Consider the following 21,530-nt stretch of genomic DNA (forward strand, 5'->3'; position numbering starts at 1 on the left):
ATGCCTTGTTCGCCAACTTTTTCCTCTGATAAATTATCTATGTATAAACTTGCCATCATTGGAGGCCAAATATTGTAACTACAGAGAAGTTGCTGTGCAGCGTGCATCCACATTGCCGTAACCAAAATCTGTAAGCATCCCATTAATCATTTGATTGCATAGATCATTGCTTTTGCAAAACAGATATGAACATCTAGCGGGACAAGATGCATCCTTTCTCACGAAGTTCCGTCCCAGAAAACTATTCACATTACTGTTGCTCTGAATGAGGGTCCAGACGGCTTTTCCGGTTCTGTGATATGCGCCGTGCATTCGTGTCTCGAGTATATCGAGCATGTCGAGCATATTGAGTGTATCGAGTGTATCGAGTGTATCGAGTATGTCGAGTATGTCGAGTATGTCGAGTATGTCGAGTATGCCATCAGATAGTACCTGCCACTTCTGACGTCCGAGATGTACCACGGTCTCGGTCATGGTATGTAAATTTCTATTTTGACTTGGCCAAATCCATCTGCCAAAAGCCACTGGTTCAAGTAATCGTATGTCTATAACTTTGTCTCTTTGCATGATGCGTCACGGGGTTGTTTTAATGCTACGAGCTCTGAAACATCAATTCATGGTCTACTGCTTCCACTCCCATGTTCGCAAATTACCTTTTAGGTCCCCTGATTATACAGAGCAGCAACGTGAATCTTCAAGCCCGCCATCGTGCGTTTGGATTTTATTTCGAACACCATTGCAATGGGAAAGCTAGGTCTCATTGTCCCAGAATATTGTATTATTGGAAAGAGGGGATGTTTTGCAATGATTGTGCATGTATTCATTCGGAAAGTAATTTTGATTGAATCCAATCTGTACTTTTGGGAGGATAACCCTTCGAGTCCAGTGAGTTGCAATGTCTGGTTATGGAAATTCTTGACGTACGTCGTGCTCCTGGAGGTATAGGAATATCATTCTCGAAAACAGCGTTGTACGCATTTGTCTCACCTGATATTGGGGAAGCCGAGGCTACGGCACTTCCAACTGCCGCACCTTGGTCTATAACAATGGAAAACCTGATCTTGAGAAGACTGCGAGGAATAACGAAGTCGAGGACATGGAAGTGTATAAGAACATGCCGTCGAGCAATCCAACTAATGCCGATTCAATCAACGATCATGATATCTCGTATACCATGCATTCTATACTGTTGTAATGCGATCTAATTCGCCAGTTCCTGATCACATTCCTGCCTTACCATCCCCAAGGAACCCGATGCTTCGGGTCCGAATACGGGATGAGCGACGATTCGGATCGCTTATCCCTGGATGCATATCGGCCACTTGAGTCGGCCGCCGGTACAGTGCCTGCAGACACCACCTATCGGCACAGCCGGCAGCCAGAGCTGACAAATTCTATCAAGAAATATACAATGGATAGGCAACAAGAATTCAAGAGTCTAGAAATGCAGTCATCTTGCATTGTCGTGGAGGCGCACGCGCTATGCCGCCCTATGTGATGTGGTTGGCAAAAGCGTGGGATGAGTTCTTCGCTCGATCTTGGGAGGCGAACATGTGGTATTGTAGCTTACAACAGCCAGCGTTGTCTCATATTTGATTGGACAATACATCGGCCTTGTAATCGGCATCATCACTATTTATCCTTTTTCAGAAAGCGGTCTTCCCTGCTCGTGCATGTCGCTAACGGATCCTCCCCGCTCATCAAGAAGCATCATCAGCCTCACAGCCCTACAGCCATTCATCGTTCATGTCTCTGACCGCAAATTGCGATGGCGAACTTCTGCATAGGTTCTAGGGTGGATTGGTGGATTAAGACGAAGGAACCCTCTAGGCAAGCAGTTCAACGATATTGGTTCAAGATCAAGCCATGTCCGCGACAAGAACTCTGTAATCAACAACATCTGCCATAATTTCGTTGCAAACATTCTGCCTGCAACTGATATGCCATTCTTTCCGTAAGCTTCGTTGTGCCGACTTGAAAAAACAATGTCAGGGTCCAAGGACACTGATTTCACCTTTATAAATTTATCACACCCTGATGATTTGAAAGATCAGGACACGATCGACCATATTCGGTCCTCCGCAATGACCAATTTTGGGCGTCAGAGGCGGAGGCGGAAGAAGAAAGTGGCGCAAGATGAGATCGTATTTGAGCTTCAAGCACCGAACGCTGCAGGACCCAGTCGTGCTGGACCAGCAACAACAGATACGACGGCGGCCCAGTCCCTACAGGCAGAGGTTGACAATAGTGGAGCATGGGCGGAACGTAAGCTCTCATTCACTACCATCAACTGTTCTGTATACATCTATTCACTTACATTGAAACAGTTTTCAGTGATCATGAACCCCACGTTACGGCGCCACCGTCAGCCATTTCTTCCCCATTATCCTTCGATGGATTGTCATTTTCGAACACCTCAGCCGACGATTTTCACAGCCACATGGGGCTCGATAGCGAGCACGGAATGTCATATGATACCTTGGGACCGGCAAATGATGACGCCAGGGCTACTGGTTCACTCAATGATGGTACAGAGGATCGTAGTGAGGACAAAATGCTGGAGAAAATGGACGAGATTCTGACCCGTGATGTAATGTATCTCCTCTCCATGATGATTTGCGAGATAAGCGGCTGATGATTCTTTCGAATTAGTATGTGCTTGGAGACTACGATCAATGGAACAGACGTATGCAAGCTCTACTACAAATTATAGCCATGAAACGGTCGATAGATTGCGAACAGGCAGAGCGTCTGGTGGAAAATTTCTCATGGTGAGTTCCACAAACTCATCGATAGAAATAACTATGGAGACTAAACATTGGTATAGGAATAATATCGTAGGGTCTTTCGCTCAAGACATGGTGCCATATCTGATACCTCCCATCCAATGGCAACAACTCAGTCCGACTCCGCCGCTTGTCAATAACATGTCGACCGCAAGCTTTGCGACAGGGGCTTCAGCACAAATATCTGTTACTTGGCGAGAACAATTCCCTGATGCTCAGGGTTGGCTATCGATGTACGAGAAGATTAGAACGGTCCTCGTTGCCCCCAACATACTGCCCTGCGATTGGATGAATCCAATACTACATGGCTTGCTTTCGTTTCGGCCAATGCAAGGGAACCAAAACCATCAACCCACGAACATTCAAATCATCGAAGAGGTCTGCCGTGTTGGGACTTTACTTTTCCTAGCCCCGATTTGGCGCTCATTCAGCGCTCAACCGGTACGGACAGCAAAGCTCCGAGGCAACCTTTCCAGTACAATACTCAACTACTTTGCCGATTGGAGGGAGTTGCGGGTATTGCTTGTTTGGACCCTGGCACATGCCGTTCGTGAGTCTGAAGACCAGGTTGAGCGAAGGGAATTTGCGCTAAGGCTTGCCATGGTGATGAGCAAGATGGGCATCGGTGGCTGGAGAGACGCAATAGGGTTGATCGAAGGGGTATTGCCAACTGTCTCGGCGTTCGTATCGTGGCAGTCTGTGGATGATGCATTGACTGAGGTCTTGCAACCAACCAATAATTTTAGAAGGAACTCTGATAGAGTCACTTAACCGGCGATAGACAACAAGCTAGGATGATAGAGACTTGTCAAACTTTATGAGAAACATCTTCCAAGCTTCAAGGCAGAAACGGAGTGAGCGACAAACACTGAGCGCACCAGCTATTCATCTCTCTCAGGCATCAGTAGCTCTCCAAAGGAGACAATGAGTGATCATGCTGCCGACCGCAACTTTTCGGATCTTATGAATGAGTGCTAGTCTAACAACCAAGAGTTTTGCGCCCCAGGGAAAGCTCAAAAAGCATGTGATTGTGAACCGCGTTTTTGCTTGAGAGGATTGACCATGATTCACTTTCTGTGTCTCTAGCCAACTCCAATCTTGGAAACACTGGATCATCCCCTGTAGTATATGCATGATCAATCAACACTGATTCGAACCAGTTATTTGGACTGAAGAGATGCAAGCGTCAATAACTTCTTTTCTTCAGGGTAGCCACTACGCTACCAAGTGTATTCATCTCATAGCATGACGTTACGGACTCGCCTTGCCAGGTCTGATCTCTACTATCCTGGACAGATTGGTATGTCTTGCCAGCGTTGTTCTGTTTACGTCTCAAACATTTGTCAAATCCACCAAGATCAATGCAGCCTCGTCTCAATATGGACAGAACTGGCTGGAAATGTGGAGCTTACATGAAGGTGGACTCTGGGCATGCATGTGCGGAATACCGCAACTTGAATAGCCGCGATTGGAGATGGAGTTATATGTCGTTCATCAATCATAACATTGTTTTGAACACACACACAACCATGAACGTGGAGGGAAAGGATTCAAAGGACTAACAACGGTTATCATAGGCACCCCCTTAAAAATGAGGTGGGCCAAACAACAAGCTATTGTGAAATGCTCGACTCGGGCTTCACGCCGAATGCCCATGCCTCTGCGTTGTAGGCAGAACCATGATACCCGTTTTGGAGTCGCAACCATCTTCCCGGGAGTCCAAAGCGTAAAGAGCGAGAGCCCGAGGCGGATCGCAAATTTAAAATCAATACGTTGCCAAGCGCAGACGTTATTGGCCGTAATTGTGGAATTCGGTGCATTCTATCTTTACTGGGACCTGAGCCAATCTCGATCAGTACATTGGCCCGTCTTAGGAAAGGTGAACCGTGCAATATCCCATGCGATTTGTGATACGAAGCGAAATTTAAAGGACATAGGAAATATATCTTTGGTGATGAGAACTATGTGATGAGTGTGAATGTATGATGGCCAAGTAATGGTGAATCGTTAAACAGCTGCGGTGGCTGGTCGCTTGCGATGTCCACGAGTATCTGCACCTTGCATGCAGTGTGCACACGGGAGGGAGGCGCCGAAAGTGAACAGCCCCTGTCAACTGGCGGTCCCCACAGGTTGGGTCTGATTGCGAACGCTTGAACTCAGCTCTGGGTTTGGTGATTGAATCAGAACGACAGAGTCGTAGGGAATAGGAACGGAATCGGTCAGATGAGCGCGCCATCGGCTGTTCTACAATAAATTGTCGCAATCGACGCCCGACAGCGCGAACGACGAAATAATTGAACGGTCAGCTAGACTTGGCCCTGAGTCGTGGCTACAGTTTCCCCTGGCTGGATGTGTTCATGACGACGATGTCCAGCTTCATGCATGTCGTTGTCATCGATATTTCCAAATACGATCTTGGCGTGCTGGAATCCGCATGAATGAAAGCCTACGGTCATAGTGTAGGTGATATTATACCCTCCCTTTCCAAATCTACGCAGTGCCTGAGAGGACAAGAACACTTGATGCGCATAAGACCACTCGAAGAAACCTGATCTACCCCGTGCATTTGCGCCGCCTCCGTCCGAAGCCCTGGCATGTCTCCCTGGATCGCGTCTGATTCTCACTTCCCCGCTTCCTGGTCCTGAGTATCTGACTCGCATTTGCTCCCATCCTCGTTAGAAGGTGCAGTGAAATATGTTGGCGTATTGGAAATTCCCCAAACGTAGGTTGAAGATGGGAAGTTGATAGTGTCGCTTATTCCAAGCACCACATCGCCGGTTTTAGAGGGATCTCGCGCGTAGTCATGGGCGTGGTTTGGCGGCCTCTTTAACCTTATCCTCACTAACGTCCGGGATATCAACTGCAAGTGCCGTGGCTAGAAGTGCGTAAGCGGCTTCCATGCTAACGCAACACAGCTTGACAATGTGGACGAGGCGCCAGTGCATGCGAACCAGGACGCCTCCCACGTGCATTAAACTTAAGAGCTCCCCACAAGCTCTTGAGATGCTTCTCCAACCGCTGCTCGCTTGACGACTTCCAAAGTTCTACAAGCGCGAAGGAGACCATTAGTACAAAAGGCAGAGGCTGAACGTGGAGTAACGACATCGACACAGGTTTCCTCAACTTCGACACTTCTTCAATACACTACTGCATACATTCACCCATCATGTCTGCGATTGGCACCTGGTCGTTCTCTCCCCTGATTACCTCTTTCCCTTCAACCGTCCTTCCTAATGTCGAATTCTGGAAGGTAACGAACGGAACATGGGAGTACCAGGTTGAAATAGGTTACCCATTAAACTGGACATCGAAAGCGGCCGACAGTGTCGTTGACACAATGTAAGTGAACGTTCTGCTCTGATCTAGACCCCATATTTCTCTCACCATTCGATCCGAAGTTGAGCTAACAATCGATGCCAGGTATGTGCTGGACGGTAATGCGTTGGGTTTGGGTGCTACAGAATCTTTCCGCAGACGTCGACCTGTAGAATTTGCCCAGCCAGACACCATTGTTGTCTCCATTGGGTACCCCGAAACCATCGCCGACTCTCCATACAGCACGCATCGTAGCGTTGACTTCCAGCCCCCAGTATGCGATACCTGCACGCTGCCAGAGGTCCCTGGTGTTCAGTCCGGCGCAGACAATTTCATCGAGTTCATAGACACTGTCCTTCGCCCTTGGGTGCAAGACACAGCCTTCCCGAACGCTGACTTCTCCCGTGATGCGCTCTATGGACACTCCTTTGGCGGTCTCTTCGTCCTCTATGCGCTCATTGCCCGTCCCGATCTCTTCGACACTTTCCTTTCGGCCTCTCCCGCACTTTTCTGGAACAATGATTACATCCTCGATAACCTTGGTCCTCTTGCCGCTTCCAATGGCGCTAGGGATGCGCAAAATGATAAGCCTGCTTTCCAGATAAGTTACGGCGCGCTTGAGCAGTTCCCTGTCAAAAGACGAACAGAGACTACTGAAGCCTTTGAATTTCGAAAGAGCATCCTCGAACCGATGAGGATGACTACGTTGACCAATCAGCTGTACAACTCCATCAAGGACAGCCCCGCCCTGAGAGACGTGGAACTACACGAGTACCCCTTTAGCGATCATGCCGCCGTTGGCGGTGCTGCGCTGTCTGATGGTATCGATTATTTCCTAGACTGGTAATCGTTGGGCGGTCGCATCTAATTTAGTGAAATACAATGTAATGTCAAAGTTTAATCACGTGTAGATATCTCCTGTCCCTGCGTGCGTGATTCTGTGGTCTGTCTCATGAGTCGATTTTGATTGTACGAGCAAATCGGCATTTCTTGAATGAAAGAGTGATGTGGTGTTATCGCCTGTTCCAGATAAATCCTCCAATACAGCAGGTATATGTTGGATTCAGAATCATATGTTTTCACACCGCCTCCCCCGGAATCCTACTGCGAAAATCATCGGCCGCGGATTCCCTCCCCAGGCCAATGTCGTATCGCGAAAAGAAAGTCCAGCGACCCCTTCTTATCATACTTCACACCGCCGTCTCCCGCCGTCGGGGATCGAAACTCATTTAATATGGAGGCAGTTGTGGAGATGTCGAGGATAGAATGTGGATATTTGCGCCGGCATGAGCTCGGCTTTTGACGTCACTGGTCGGGAGCGAGCGTTAGTGGCACGCAGCCGGACCCTTAACGTGTCTTGACTACGCTGCATCAGGATCAGATGTGGAAAACCTTAGATCAGAGATTTTCGCCGGTTCGGGTAATAACGCCACGACCCAGATATATGATGTAGTCCGGATGTTAAGGCATTGTCTGCGCTGTTTGCTGGTTGAAAGATATCGTCTCAATTGCCAACATTGACACCCTCAAGACTGCTCCCGACAGAACGTGATCTCACTATCTTCTCCCAACCATCAACAAGAAACTCTGTAACTACAACATTCATTATCTCTATTGAGGACTTTCCTCGCGCCGGAAACAACAGTTGAGAGCTTATCGATCTTATCACTATCACGACAAAATGGCTGCTCCACCCAAGCGCCCTCTTCCCCTACAGCGTGTTTCCTACACTGCATCTCTCAATGCTGGAAAGACTCCAAAGAAGGTAGATCTCAGCGAAAGCCGACCACTTCCGGTTCATCGTCTGAGCGGAAGGGTTGCTATCATTGTAGGAGGTGGAAACGACATTGGCATCGAGACAGCAAAGAGAATGCTCCGAGAAGGTGCCAAGGTCAGCCTGGTGGACGACGACGTGGAGGGTTTGGAATCCGCAGTATCAGCACTGAAATCGGTCCTGGGAACTGGCGAACCCGTGACCTCAAGGATCCTTACGATAGTCGCCGACGTCAGCTCTGAGGCAGATGTCGAGTCTTACATCAAGAGAACCGTTCAGACCTTCAGCAAACTCGACACGTGCTTTTTGAATTATGGCGTCAACATTCCATCAACCGGTATCTTTGACATCCAAGAGGAGGATTACGAGAGACTGATGCAGATGAATGTTAAGTCTGGTACGTGATATTGTGAAAAACATCAGCCGATAGATTTACTAACAGGTCGCAGCTTTCCTGGGCGTCAAGCATGCTGCAACAGCAATGAGAGCAGCTGGAAATGGAGGTTCCATTATCCTCACCTCATCGGTTGCTGGTCTTCATGGCGAACCCAACTTCTCTCTTTACGCAGCCTCGAAATTCGCACTTCGGGGTCTTGCACTCAGCGCTGCAGAAGAGCTAGGACAGTACAGCATCCGCGTCAACACCATCCACCCAAGTGACATCGACACTCTCATGAAGAGGAATCCATCGAGCCCAGACGAGATCGCAGAGCTCAAGGAAGCAACGCCCCTTGGACGACTGGCGAAGGTCGATGACATCGCTAGCGTTGTCGCTTTCCTCGCCAGCGAAGATTCGAAATTCATGACCGGCAGTTCATTGAAGATTGACGGTGGTCGTGTCGGAATATGATGAGAGTTTTCATTTCTCCGTTCACAGTTTGCATCATTTATTCATCCAGCCTCAACAAAGGCTATTTAGCGGTCAATTTCTTCCTTCTTACAAGATTCACGATGAGAAGTGCACAGGATACGAGAGCCTCCTTTGTTTCTCCGTCGAGAATCGCCGGCGGGCCGGAATTGTGTCGATCGTAGGATATCGACAGGATACGCGATCTCAACTAGTGGGAGTACGAGGTGCGCAACTATGACGTATGTTGTCGATAGACCTTACGTTTACGTACGAAAACGCGCGCGACATCTCCACTGAATGGGATGATCATCATTAATTGGGTTATTAGCATTTGTAGCGTGCATGTCATATAGATCAATACAGCAATGGTACAGGAACTAAGAATCTGCTTTATCCGTGATTCTGCTGGATCGGGTTGCACAACGGATTGTACAAAGGATGCTATCTTTTCAAAAGCTTTAGACCCTGAGAGGACACCAACCACCTCTTACATTTCGTAGTACTTTGATTGATCTCGAGAAAGCTTCGCATATGCCTTCGTTGTGTTCCAATTGTCCATGAGATCTTCGAATGCTTCATCTTCCCAAACAAGCATTGCCAAGACTTTTCTTGAATTGATGCAGTAAAGATTGAACAGCTAGACAATCAAACATCTCGAGTCCCCATCAGTGTCTAAAGCTTCGATTCAGCAGGCTTCAATCTCTTGTCGTCAATCAGAATGCCGTCTGACCCGCTACTCCTCGCCGTCGTGGCCCCGAATACAAGATTGTCGTGGCCAATCATGACTTTAATATTTCCATCCATGAAGTTCTTACCATCTTCTACAAATCCATTAGTGTCAACTTGTTTTTGGAGATTCTTTTTAACGAGCAAACCCTTTTCACGTACCGACTAACTTCTTCGAAAAGGCGGGACTGGCCGAGAACTCAAGCCAATCGTCCAGACTCTTAACATGCATCTCTCCCATAGCATCGTACTCCAATATGTCCATCCCGCATGACTTAGCTTGCTCTCTGAGTTTAGATGGTTGCCGAAACTACTCAAATGTAAGTCTACATGGCCTCTTGAACTGACTTGTCTTCGTGTGGAAGGCGAAAGGTAAAGCGTACCTGGATATATCTTGAACAGTGAGCACTCCAGCCTGGCACAGACATGCTCAGATCTGCATGCACGCTCCTCCACCAGTCGTTCATCTGCTCCTCGGTGATGTCTGCACGCTTGTTGAAGAATATCATTAGTCGTACATATGGCTGGTCGTTCTGGGGTTGGTCGGGTCGCAGATGGGGAAAATTGAAGTCGTGTTTATCCATTTTTCTTAAAGACTTGTCGGGTTGAAGGAAGTAGGAAAGAGTAAGATACTTCTACAATATCAATCAGACTGAGTTTATATTTGAGACTCTGCAAGATGGGGTGTTGTTATGAGTGGCACTAATAACCTTGGCTCTGGGTAAGCATCTCCGGGGTGTGTTCAGGAACCGTCTTGTGGGCCTTTACCCCACAACATGATGTCTTGGAGTTATTCAAGTTGGTCGGGGCTAGAACATGGAGATTGATATCTCGTGAAGATCAAGGAATAGCCAAGGAAGTGTAGAAAGTAGACACAAATTGTGTATCGACTGAAATGTTCATTAAACCATACAAAGGGTATAACCTCCAATTTTGCCATCGCCTTATCAAACAATCAACTAAGAAAGAATCGTCTGCTACATGATCTTTGGGAACCAAATGCTGAAGTCCCTTATAACCTAATCATCATTTTCGTAGGAATGAAATCCTGAGAATCCTTCTCTTGCTGCTCGAAGCTCTGCTTGAAAGCAGCTAGACCGGCCAGAATACCACAAACCATCAGAAACAAACTGATGAGCGACCAGATGACACCCCAGCACTGCGATGAACCGCCATAACGCTTTGCAAAGACTGATGCATCGGATGAGTTGACCTTTCGAAGTATTAGGTCATCACAAATATCCCACACGCTGTAGAGCGATGACATGACACCGATAAATAGCTGATGGGAAGGTTAGCAGAACCCAGGCATACAAGATATATAGCACACATACCACGACAAAACGGAGTGGCTCAGCATGCTTGATAAACCAACAAGCGACCAGCAGACCCACAGCAAGAAGAATCGTCACGATGGTAAGCCAATCCTTCCTTGCCCACCAGAGAGTCAAGAGGAAGCAGACACCAAGGACAATGCTTGCGACTTTGCTTGCGACAATGTTAAACCCGCAAAATGTCAATAGAGCACCGATCAAGCTGGAACCCAGATATCCAGCGGGAAGAGTAATGGCCTGCATTCCGCCACGCATGTGCGTGACACCACCCTCATGAGGATCGAGTGAAATTGACTCAACACGACCTCCAGTACAGCAGGCTGTTATAGCATGACCAAATTCATGGAATGCGATAACCAGCATCTAATTACTTCTGTCAGCCATGATGATAGACGACGAGGCTGAAATCTTGAAAAATAGATTGCAGCAGCTGAATGATCATTACATACCTTGAACGGCCACAGGACCCATCGTATATATGGAAGATTCCATAGCAGAGCAATAATAACAACATAAGCTCCGATTACACCCAAAGTCACACCTTGAGTATGATTGACTGAAAGACCACGGCGAGAGAAATGGTGGAGATGGGGTTGCGCAAGCGCGGGACCGGCAGTGACAAGCGCCCGTCTCGCGAATGCGCCCAGCGTCTGACGGTTAGACAAAGGTACTGCAGGCGCCATAATGCAGCAAATCGAAGAAAAGTGAATGGAAAGCACGTAGCGAGTGTATATATTTCAATGATTGCAATGTGGAAAAGTGTGTTTGTAAAAGTTTTGTGAGGGTGTTTGGTCTAAGAAATGGGAGATCAAACAGGTGACGTACGCGTCGCCCAGACTTTCTGCCACGAAAGCTGAGTGGCACATGCTGAGCCACACCGCAGCCTATTATTAGCGACCTATGGGAAATTTAAGGATAAGTCGGCACAAGGCTGCTGTGGCGATTCTCTTTGTTTACCTTACATTAATGATACATAGTTGGTTATGTATACCTATCCTATTATAGCTTCCCAGCGATTCCTGTGCTTTCTTCTAAATAGACAAATTGCGGTGTACAGCTAGTAGGTTTCCTCTCAAAGTGGTTTGACTGGCTTCGGACAAGTTCGTACCCCCTAAGTGCTAATTATTCAATTCTAAGGGAAAAGTGTGTGACACAACTGTTGACTTGTACATGTAGTTGATTGATATTTACAAAGAATAATAGCTATCATACAGACTAGAATCGCATCATGGAGACTCCAAATACAATACTCGAAATTGTTATGTCCCCTGCGCAATGCAGCCATTCATAAAAGTTGAGAGCACTTTACACTCGTCGCTCGTCTCCAGCAATGTTCTCCGATCGCTGGGTAGGGGCGGTGTCGTTCTTCTCGGCGACGGTCTTCTCATCACCCTCCTGGGCCATGACTCCATTGCCGGTGCCATGGGTAGTATGGTCCTTGTCAAAAATAGAACCACGGCGCTGCCAGAACGCTTGGTCGCGCGTATCTCTGTCAATGTATCCCTCTGGGATCCACTTGTTGCTCTGCCACGCTTTCAGTGACATGTCCGAGTACATGGTGTCGACGCTCTCAAGACTGAGAGCCTTTGTCTCGAAGAGGAAGAAATAGACAATGATTGCTGCGGCCAGGTTGGTTCCGAAGAAGACAAACCCAAAGCCGAAACCGATTCCAGTGTTGGCAAACGGTGTCAAAAATGCGATCATGAAATTTCCGAGCCAGTTGCATGCTGTAGCTAGCGATGCTTGCTTTGCACGAGTCCTTAGACTGTAGGTTTCTCCAACCACAATCCAGCAGAAAGGTCCCTTAAAACATGTTAGCATTCCGTTGTTGTCGGGACAGAGTTTGGGTGGAACTTACCCAAGTCATAGCGAAGGATGCAATGAACATGCAAGCTGCGACAATCATCACAATGCCGGAGCTAGGATTATCCTGAGGCGGTCGAGCAATACCGATGGACGCAAAAACAAGAAGCCAGGCAGACTGCCATGCTGCACCGATGATCATAGGGATTCTGCGGCCGAATCGTTCAACAATGTATAGACCAGGGAATGTGGTGATAACGTTGACGGCACCGAGAATCAGCTGTGTCAAGATGGGGTCATTGATACCGGCAGACTCGAAAATGGTAGCTCCATACTGTGAGGTGAATTAGTGATCCATTTGGCAGTAAAATGCTAGCCTGCGAGTGGTGCATGGTAGCTGATCGACTCAATACTCACGTAGAAGAAATAGTTAACTCCAGTCCATTGCTGCAGGAAATGGATTGCGCAGCCGAGGAGGGTTCTGTAGACCAATCGAGGAATGCCAGAAGGTTTGCCTGTAAAGCATTCGAGCCAAGTACCTTGTCCGGCTGACTTTTGTTCTTCGATGGACTTGTGCATTTCGTCGAAGTCATTCATGACCAGCTCATGGTTCGGGTCATCCTTCAAACCACGTAGACGAGCCAGAGAGGTTCGCGCCTCTTCCCATCGATTTCGCGAAGCTAGCCAACGTGGGGACTCTGGAGTGAACAGAACACCGATTCCCAAAGGCAACGAGAAAAAGATGCCGAGACCAATGACAGTGCGCCAGGATGCATCCGTTTCCTGAATGCTTTGGACGCCTTTGTTGATGCCGTTTGACACCAAAATGCCGATGGTGATCATAAGCTGGTAGGATGCAACAACAGCACCTCGAATTTGTTGAGGACAGCATTCGGACTGATACATAGGCACACCAATGGAGAGGTTACCCACGCCGAGACCAGCGACAAATCGGCCCATCATCATGTGGACCCATGAGTTCATGGCTGTGATCTGGATGATGTTGCCAATGATGAACATGAACACTCCAAAGGTCAAGCTGCGACGACGTCCCCACCAATCCGCAGTGTATGCTCCAGAAAGTGCACCAATGAGTGTACCAATTGACATGAGCGAGACAATCAACGAAGAAATAATGTCGTCGAAAGCTTTCTCTCCATTGGCTTGAGTTTGGCCGAAGCGCTCGATGAAATCGGTGAATAGCAGCATGCTCGAGATTTGACCCTAGCACAGATCATTAGCATGGTTCTACAGTCAACATCTTGAATGTCTTACAGTATCATAACCAAAGAGGAATCCACCTATCGAGGTCACCACTCCCAGCATGATGGCCTCAATGCCGCACTCGGCTCCATTGATTTTGACTCTCCTATGAAAGTGTTAGCTGATTGAATACACCACACATCAAATTTTATCAAGGCGAACATACACTTTGCCTAGACCCATATTGACTGCAATGTTCCAAAGAATCTCTCGAAAAAGACCCTGATCAATAGGCGCAAAAGTTGTACAGCGTTACAGCGACTTTATAAGTATGCAAGAAGGGCACCCACACTCCACACTACTGGGATCTTCTGATTTAAGAAATGAACTGTTATTGAATTGTGGATCACGACTCTTTTATAAACATGGGTGGCCATCACTGCACTTCCTCTAACGTGGTTGTGTCATGCCCAGACACGTGCCGAGGACGCCTTTACCGGCCTGGTACGTCATTGCATGGAGAACGGGGAGGCAAGTCCAAGCAAGTTGCAGAGTTGGATGAGCCGTGAGAGCCATAATAAGTCTTGGCTAGCCTCTCAGATCGAACAGATTCGAATATCGCTGTCGTGTGAGCGCTGTAGCGGCTTGTCGTAGGTATCAATGCGCACATTGCAAGCCCTGTCAAAGGGTGACATCTACCTAGCAAAGTACAGAAACGGTGGTTTTGGTGCAGCGCCTGGCGAACGGACACCGAGAACCAACGGGCCCGATGACATAGAGGGCGATCTTTCGTAAGGATAGTCGCCTTGTGTTGCTTGTCGACTTTCCTAACCAAGTACTTGGAATAGTCTGCCTGCTGCTTGCTATTTGCATAAAAAGCATGACAGCGTGGAGCGGAACTCGGTCATAGTATCCCCCCGCACATCCATCCGCTCATGGATGCGGAGATGGTATCCGGAGGCGTCTCTGGGGTGCATCGTGGTGTTCAGGGAGACGCTGTTGATCGGTAGGTTTTGCGGTTGGAATGATCTGGTGTAGAAGACAATGCCATGGCGCGATTGTATGCTGGTCCCAGAAAACGGTCGAATATCGGCGACGAAACCCCTAACTATCGGCAAGCTTCTGCATGTCTCCCCATTTTATTCTATTCTTTAAGAGCACAGTTCAAGTCACACCATTTGTTTAGTTGAGTTGTTTTCGATCGTGAATAATTGCATTTCTTCAAATGCAACCTTCTGTCGGCACGCCCGAAACGATAGACTTGCAGAATCTCCTCATTGAGGATACCTGCCTATGTTGTCAATGGTGGGCGCCTCATGTGTGTCGCTTCTGGGTATGACGTCGTTGGTCAATGGTTTAGGCGTCACAACCTCGTAATGTCAAGAACACGGCATCTTGGGATCAGAGACATGTACCTCTCGTCCCCCATCAACATCAACAAAATCGTAGAACCGTCAAACTGTACCCTCGTACTACAGTTACTGGTATGGGCGCCTCACCAATTCATGAAATTGTCACAATAATAATGGTCCTCTTTTACTTATGGGTCGTTGCGCCGCTAACTGCTAACTCCAACTGTACCCCGTCGTGCGTGTGGATAGCCTTCACAATTGGTGCACAGCCAACGAACAGTTAATGCATTCAGAGTTACATTTCGAAATTTTCTTCACATGCATTTAGCTACGTGCCAACGCTTGGAGCCTACGAGTACAGCTATTCTTCGTCCAAGTCGGCCCACCGTACCTCAGTCGGTCGGGTGCTAATGCCTTCGCCGATGCTGCCCTCAGTGCCAAACCCTTCGTTGCGAGCCGGATTAGTGGATCCTCGATCTTCGTCTTCGCTTGCAATTGCACTGTTGGCTTCGTTGACTCTCTCCTTTTCTTCCTCAAGTAGTTCTGCTGTCTCCCAATCATCAACTACTTCGGCTGCCTTTTCTTTCTTCTTCTTCGCACTACTCAGACTGAGCACCGCAAATCCTCCACGGTTTCCTACCGGCATGGATTTCTCCGCTCGCCTTGCGGGTGCCCCTTTCCTTGCAATCTCACTCCAGCCACTACCCGATGCGTTCACATCATTTTCCTTACGAATGACATTCAGAGAAGAGTCCACTCGAGCCAACTGGAGCGTACCGATCTTCTGTGATGTTATCGTTTGAGAGAGCACTGGCTTGATAGACTCGAGTCTGGTCTGCATCTCGGAATCTGTGATGTTCGCGCGAGCCGAGAAAGGAAGTTGAAGAACAACATCCTCGCTTGGGAGGAAATGAACCTCAAGCTCAAGAGGAAATTGAGTTTTCGCAAGTGCTGCCTTTGCCGCAGAATTGACTTCTTCGACTGTGAGCGCAAAACGAGGCTTTGTAATCAAGTAGGAGTTGAAAGGGTCCCCAGACAGTGGCTTAGGTCGGGTACTTGGAACGGTGGTAGACACCGTACTGGCACCTGCAGTACCAACACGTTGTACTTGACGGACCCTTGCACACTCGGCCAATGTCTTCATGGGCGCCATAACGAAACGAGGTGTTTTGAAGATAAAAACATGTCGATGCGGTTCAGGGTCCATGCTTTCATGATCGAAACCAAAGTCTTCGGCGATGGAATGTAGAAATGCACGCTGGTTAGCAGGCATTGGTTTGAAGCGGAGGCGCTTTTCGGCTGGATCTGAAGCGAATGTGCGGAATATCTTTTCTTGCGCAGCTGCCCAAGTCGAATTACCTTGGTACATGTTCAAAGTCTCAGCCGAGTAGGGAATGTGGTCATTCTGCTGAGCTTCCGGATCCACGTTTAAGGCCAACGCGAGTTTACGGTTACGTTCAAGGCGAGCGCATTCTGCATCGCACTTGAGAACATTGTTCAAATTGCCAGTGCCATTCTTGGATGCGTTGCATTTGAGTTCTTGTTTGATTCGCTGACACTCGCACGTAACGAGCATCTTCTGCTGGCACGGAGTATCCTCCATGCAGGCAGCTGGAGCGTGGCAGGGTGCCATGCAAGGATGCCCACAAACGCTCAATTCTTTTCCGCAAGGCTGTCTGCAAGGTTCTTCGCATTCACCTGAACGGTGACATTGTTTACGACATTTGTGAACCCCACATTTAAGCGTTCGTCCGCATATTTCACCACAACGAACTTCGCTGAGCCAGCAGGGTTGGTTTTTTAGTGTGCTTTTACCACACAGGCAATGCTTGGTAGTGAGGAATGGGCATTTTGGACAGCTCTCTTCATCTTGATGGCAATTGTGAGCAACCTGGGGGTGTCCACAGTCCTTAGAACGCTCGCATTGATATCGACAAGGAGGGGGTGAGGTACCGCATGGCAACGGCGGCTGCAGAACTGTACGTCCGCAATTGCAGCTGACTTCATCGAAAATTGCTTCTCGACAGGTACCACAAGCACCTTTGTGACAAAGCTCCTGGCAGCGATGATCTGGATTGCCACATTTTAGCGGTCGCCCGCAGCTTCGTGTACATATGTGCTCGGCTTCAAAGTTTTCTGCAGGTCGACGGGGTGCGTCCAAGGATCGTGGTTTGCGCCGGGCAGCTTGGCGTTCTGATGCCTTTCGCTCACCGGAGCAGCATCGTTCGCCACATTCATGTCTCCCACAATTGAGTGAGACGCGACAAACTCGCATACACTGTGGAAGTTCCTCTACGCCTTGGTGACAGATGGTAAGGGACTGCGTACGACCACAACGGCAGGGGATCGACATTGACTGTAGGCAAGACGAGCACTCGCCTTGATGGCATAATTTCTGACAACGATGCCCGCATGGTAGCAGTTTGTTGCAGGGCTCAGAGCAATTCGGAATTGGGTCTTCGCAGGAAAGTCGAGGCTTTTCGGTGATCATAGTTAGTAGTGTTTTCCCACATGGACAATGTGAGACGAGATCTGGAGAACGAGGGCAGTGCGATTGGTCCGAGTCTTGCGGATGGCAAGGTTTCTCACAACGATGTTTCCCGCAATCAAAGAGTCGGCCGCACGCATCAGGGCACTGGAATAACCCAGTCCAGTGTTCGATCGTTATCGAGCCATCTATTGAAATGTGCGATTGACTGCTCTCTGCCTCCTCCTCCCGGTCGCAGCAGAGAATTTCTTTCGATAATTGACCACAAAAGCATCGTGCAGGAACGCGGACTTCGCAGGCGCCGCAAAGACCTTCGTGGCATGGGCGCGTGCAAGAATGTATACCACATGGCATAAGTTCACCGCAGTCTTCTCCACAACTCCATCCATTCTCGTAGTCTGTGTCAATGCAGCGCCGAGTAACAGATTTCTTACCACAGAAGCAGAATTGTATGGGACCCATCTGCGTACATGGTGCACAAGGGCCTGCGTGACATATATCAGGACATGGGTGTGGGCATCTCTTCGGAACAATGCGCGATCTTGCACAGGTTTGGCCACAAGAGAATGGTGGAAGGCCAGGCAAAGGTTTCGGCTCAACCTCCTTCTCACACCAGCAAGTGAAGTGTTTTGGGAGGACATCCTTAGGCAAGTTACAGCCTGGACATCGCCATTGTCGAGGTGCGGGCTCTTCTCCATCTGCTAGCTGAGGACGAGCAACAGATGAGCCCTCTTTACCAGACCATTCCTTGATGCAGCCCAGATGGAAGACTGTCCAGCACGTCCGGCATGACCACACTCTTGAGCGTCTCTTCAATTCTTGATAGCAGACCGCGCACTCGTAGTAGCCATTATCAATATCTTCATGTGTTCGTGTTGCAATGTCTGTCGCCGTAGATTTGGGGGCTTTAACTCTCGAGTGTGCTACCGGGGGTTTCGACCGGGGACCCTTAGGAATGGTATCAGAAGCTTGTCCGGGCTCGAATGCGGGAGCATCGGCGCGGAGATCTTTCGGTTCTGTTGTTTGTGACGCGTTTTCATCCGTCAATTGCCCGCCAAATCGTCGTCCACCGGGCCCTGTTTGCATATTCCTAGATGCAGGAGGCCCACCTCTTCCTCGACCTCTGCCGGCACGACCACCTCGCGCTGAAACCGCAGAACCGTCCGCTGGGCTATTTCGAGAGGTGCCATCTTGCATCTGAGTCCTTGTCTCTTGATTCCTATTATTCCTTCCCCCTTGGCCCTGAGAAGCTCTGGGGCCCCTCCCACCCCGCCTTGATTGTTGTTGTGATGATGATGCTGCGGTATCAGTCTGGCCTTGCTGCGGAGCGCTTTCTGAAGTCGTAGTGGCCTGGCCACCACCTCTATTTCGTGGTCGTCTTCGACGCTGGGAGCCTCTCGTTGCATCGGCCGGTGCAGGTTCTGCGACGGTACTGGACATGTTGAGAGCGTTGTGATGCTCGTGAATTCTGGAGGATTTACAAGTGTGGAGACCTGCCTTACACTCAAGAGAATATAGTCGCGAATATGAATAAGAAAACAGGCGGCGAAAATGTATGGCCTGTGGAACAGAGTGGAAAAGTCAAAACGGAGTATATCAGATGAAAGCTTCTGGGGCCAGTGGCGAGGCAGTCAATATACACTCTGGATTACAGTGCTAGATTGCACTGCTGTGGGGAATGAGTCACCCTCCGCGCAGCAGGAACGGGTCCAGAAAGCTTCCCTAGGACCTAAGTACAAATCATACGAAGGACCGTGGCGAAGCACGCTGGAGCACACGTTGAATTAATTATTTTGTTAATGACTCTTGAACTTTCTGCGCGTCATCGTGCCGGAAAAACCACAGCCTCCGACGCACCCCGGTCGCCAAGGCTTACCTTGGACGTCGGAGCTGTAGACTGTCGACATTCGCAACATCATCGTCATTAAGACTCATCCCATCCTGCAATCATGGCAAAGACATTGGTCGGTGCTCTGGCACTCGCATCGCTGCCTTCCGCGCTTGCATTTCGCAATACCTCGCCGTTCTTTCTCTTGTCGACATCAGAGTAAGCCCGCAGAGCTCCAGCCACCTACCCCAAGCTAACGATTCCAGCTTGAAACTCGACGGCAGCATCGCGCATTTTGCTCAGTCTGGTGCGATCTCTGCGCAGCTTCAGACTAATCTTAAGGAATGTCCTTCTGAGGCCTACTTCCTCGTGCGCCACGAGGGCATATCTTCGGCGGACTACCATGGCGACACTGCTGGACGGCCCGATGCATTGCTACGCGACAGCCCCCATGATATCAAGAGCACCATGCAGATACCCGAAGTCGTGGGCGATTTGAAGATTCAGTCTATCGCACAGTCGCTACAGCAGCAGTGTGGTGCGAGGCTTGTCAAATTGGACCCCGAGATGAAGGAGTCGGATTTCAACCAGGCGCTGTCCTCCGACGACACGCCTCCACGTGTTTACGAGATCACCTTCTCGGAACCGAGCGAGGATTCGAACCTCAAATTGTCTACATCCAGTTCGTTTGATTTACTGTCATCTTTTTGCTTCCACTAATTCGTGATGTAGATGCCTTCATTAGTTCTGCCATATCACAGCTTGCGCCCCACGGCAAGTTCACGCTCATCTACACTACGACACCTCCCACCAAGAAGCCCGTAGTATCCCATCAGCCTGCGTATGAGATGGAGGATCCTTTTGGAGATGCCGTGCAGATGGAACTGAAGAGGGACTTGTCACTACACGGAAGGGCAAACAATGATGGATCTCAAGATGATGGAGGACTTTTCGAGAGATACCAATATCTGTCTCCAGGACTCTTCATGGGCATCTCTGCCATGATTCCGCTTGTGCTCATCCTGCTTGTTGGCTTGAGAGCCATCAGCAACCTTGAGGTGTCCTACTTTGCATTCAGCAAAGAGATGGGTCCGGCTGCGCAAAGAAAACAATAGACGACACAAGTCGGTATATATCCTGTAACTTATGTAAGAGCATTGGGATTTGGCGTTGAATGGAATTGCGCCGGATTTGAGTCGGCCTGTGTACTCCGGGAGCTTTTTGATGTTATTTATTTTCCTCTCGATCCCGACTGTGGAGTACGTTTAAGCGATTGTATGCAATTGATTATGGTAACTGTCGTTTCTAACCTTGTTGGCCGAGATTAAGTAAATAGGTATGGTCTCTGAATTGATAGAAGCAGTTTCACCACATGCAAAGTCCGACCCCTAGTACTGCCTAAGTCAAGGCTGTTTCTTTGTCGTTTAGAGACTCGTGAAGTCCGTAAACTTATCTTCCAAAGTCTAAGGGTTTGCCGATATTAGTTCAGGGACGTATCTCACATGGGAATCGCCGCACTTGCTTGTAGTAGCATAAAGATGAAAAATCTTGTGATTGAGCGACCATAACAAATCAATAATAATATGACTCTAAATACAATGAAACCCTTTTTCCTGTAGTATACACAGGCACCCAATCCATACTATCGTAGTGTTACATATCCTCTTCCGTCCTGATATCCCTTGCACTATTATCCAAACCCATGAACTAGATCATTGATGGACCAAGGTTCGATATACAACCACCGATGATCTTACATATGCTGGGGACCCCTTCGTCCAAGGCTACGGCCTTGAAGAGCTTGAGCAGCGTTGTCGTTGGGCTGAGCATCACCGGCACCACAGCCGCCATCGCGCTCTTGTGCCACAACAGGTCCAGCACACTTGAAAGAGTTGAAGCCGCAGCAGCCAGAAGCGCAGTCGTCATCGGATTGGCAGTCGTCGGTAATGAATGTCTTCTCTCCGTTGTTGCCGTTCTGGTTTTGGTTCTGGTTCTGGTTCTGGTTCTGGTTCTGGTTCTGGTTCTGGTTCTGGTTCTGGTTCTGGTTCTGGTTCTGGTTCTGGTTCTGGTT

At 48.7% G+C, this 21,530-nt stretch overlaps 10 protein-coding genes across 10 annotated transcripts in view; 4 read left to right on the forward strand and 6 right to left on the reverse strand.

Moving 5' to 3' along the window:
• Positions 1-1,871: 1,871 nt before the first annotated feature.
• On the forward strand, positions 1,872-3,794 carry BU24DRAFT_220586 (uncharacterized protein). Its single transcript, XM_033522046.1, has 4 exons — positions 1,872-2,265; positions 2,328-2,590; positions 2,653-2,771; positions 2,828-3,794. The coding sequence occupies exons 1-4, from the start codon at positions 1,986-1,988 to the stop codon at positions 3,555-3,557; spliced, it is 1,392 nt and encodes a 463-aa protein (XP_033383076.1). The 5' UTR covers positions 1,872-1,985; the 3' UTR covers positions 3,558-3,794.
• A 1,286-nt stretch (positions 3,795-5,080) lies between these two features.
• On the reverse strand, positions 5,081-5,982 carry BU24DRAFT_220580 (uncharacterized protein). The gene is made up of 2 exons (XM_033522045.1): positions 5,700-5,982; positions 5,081-5,646 (listed from the first exon to the last, which is right to left on the reverse strand). The coding sequence occupies exons 1-2, from the start codon at positions 5,889-5,891 to the stop codon at positions 5,407-5,409; spliced, it is 432 nt and encodes a 143-aa protein (XP_033383077.1). The 5' UTR covers positions 5,892-5,982; the 3' UTR covers positions 5,081-5,406.
• Positions 5,953-6,948, forward strand: BU24DRAFT_348333 (siderophore esteras-like protein IroE-like protein; the record flags this gene model as incomplete). The annotated part of the gene is made up of 2 exons (XM_033523559.1): positions 5,953-6,125; positions 6,207-6,948. The coding sequence occupies 2 exons, from the start codon at positions 5,953-5,955 to the stop codon at positions 6,946-6,948; spliced, it is 915 nt and encodes a 304-aa protein (XP_033383078.1).
• A 645-nt stretch (positions 6,949-7,593) lies between these two features.
• On the forward strand, positions 7,594-9,061 carry BU24DRAFT_220539 (NAD(P)-binding protein). The gene is made up of 2 exons (XM_033522044.1): positions 7,594-8,272; positions 8,325-9,061. The coding sequence occupies exons 1-2, from the start codon at positions 7,783-7,785 to the stop codon at positions 8,723-8,725; spliced, it is 891 nt and encodes a 296-aa protein (XP_033383079.1). The 5' UTR covers positions 7,594-7,782; the 3' UTR covers positions 8,726-9,061.
• On the reverse strand, positions 9,039-10,296 carry BU24DRAFT_482308 (uncharacterized protein). The gene is made up of 3 exons (XM_033533232.1): positions 9,835-10,296; positions 9,614-9,761; positions 9,039-9,546 (listed from the first exon to the last, which is right to left on the reverse strand). Exons 1-3 carry the CDS (start codon positions 10,033-10,035, stop codon positions 9,398-9,400), a joined length of 498 nt encoding a protein of 165 aa, XP_033383080.1. The 5' UTR covers positions 10,036-10,296; the 3' UTR covers positions 9,039-9,397.
• Positions 10,297-10,324: 28 nt separating this feature from the next.
• On the reverse strand, positions 10,325-11,589 carry BU24DRAFT_451701 (uncharacterized protein). The gene is made up of 3 exons (XM_033531137.1): positions 11,235-11,589; positions 10,786-11,148; positions 10,325-10,733 (listed from the first exon to the last, which is right to left on the reverse strand). The coding sequence occupies exons 1-3, from the start codon at positions 11,466-11,468 to the stop codon at positions 10,464-10,466; spliced, it is 867 nt and encodes a 288-aa protein (XP_033383081.1). The 5' UTR covers positions 11,469-11,589; the 3' UTR covers positions 10,325-10,463.
• A 501-nt stretch (positions 11,590-12,090) lies between these two features.
• On the reverse strand, positions 12,091-14,034 carry BU24DRAFT_410456 (general substrate transporter; the record flags this gene model as incomplete). The annotated part of the gene is made up of 5 exons (XM_033525989.1): positions 12,091-12,588; positions 12,644-12,922; positions 13,006-13,812; positions 13,864-13,957; positions 14,018-14,034. The coding sequence occupies 5 exons, from the start codon at positions 14,032-14,034 to the stop codon at positions 12,091-12,093; spliced, it is 1,695 nt and encodes a 564-aa protein (XP_033383082.1).
• Positions 14,035-15,431: 1,397 nt separating this feature from the next.
• On the reverse strand, positions 15,432-19,411 carry BU24DRAFT_423649 (uncharacterized protein). Its single transcript, XM_033528306.1, has one exon. The coding sequence runs from the start codon at positions 19,069-19,071 to the stop codon at positions 15,505-15,507; it is 3,567 nt and encodes a 1,188-aa protein (XP_033383083.1). The 5' UTR covers positions 19,072-19,411; the 3' UTR covers positions 15,432-15,504.
• A 161-nt stretch (positions 19,412-19,572) lies between these two features.
• BU24DRAFT_423650 (uncharacterized protein) lies at positions 19,573-21,034 on the forward strand. Its single transcript, XM_033528307.1, has 3 exons — positions 19,573-19,678; positions 19,726-20,141; positions 20,192-21,034. Exons 1-3 carry the CDS (start codon positions 19,581-19,583, stop codon positions 20,572-20,574), a joined length of 897 nt encoding a protein of 298 aa, XP_033383084.1. The 5' UTR covers positions 19,573-19,580; the 3' UTR covers positions 20,575-21,034.
• BU24DRAFT_220705 (uncharacterized protein) overlaps positions 20,891-21,530 on the reverse strand; it is a 1,327-nt gene continuing 687 nt past the window's right edge. The window contains exon 3 of the mRNA XM_033522047.1: positions 20,891-21,530. Coding sequence (XP_033383085.1) covers positions 21,213-21,530 — 318 coding nt within the window. The 3' untranslated portion in view covers positions 20,891-21,212.

This window comes from Aaosphaeria arxii (genome assembly GCF_010015735.1).
Source record: "Aaosphaeria arxii CBS 175.79 unplaced genomic scaffold BU24scaffold_5, whole genome shotgun sequence".
Classification (NCBI taxonomy): domain Eukaryota; kingdom Fungi; phylum Ascomycota; class Dothideomycetes; order Pleosporales; genus Aaosphaeria; species Aaosphaeria arxii.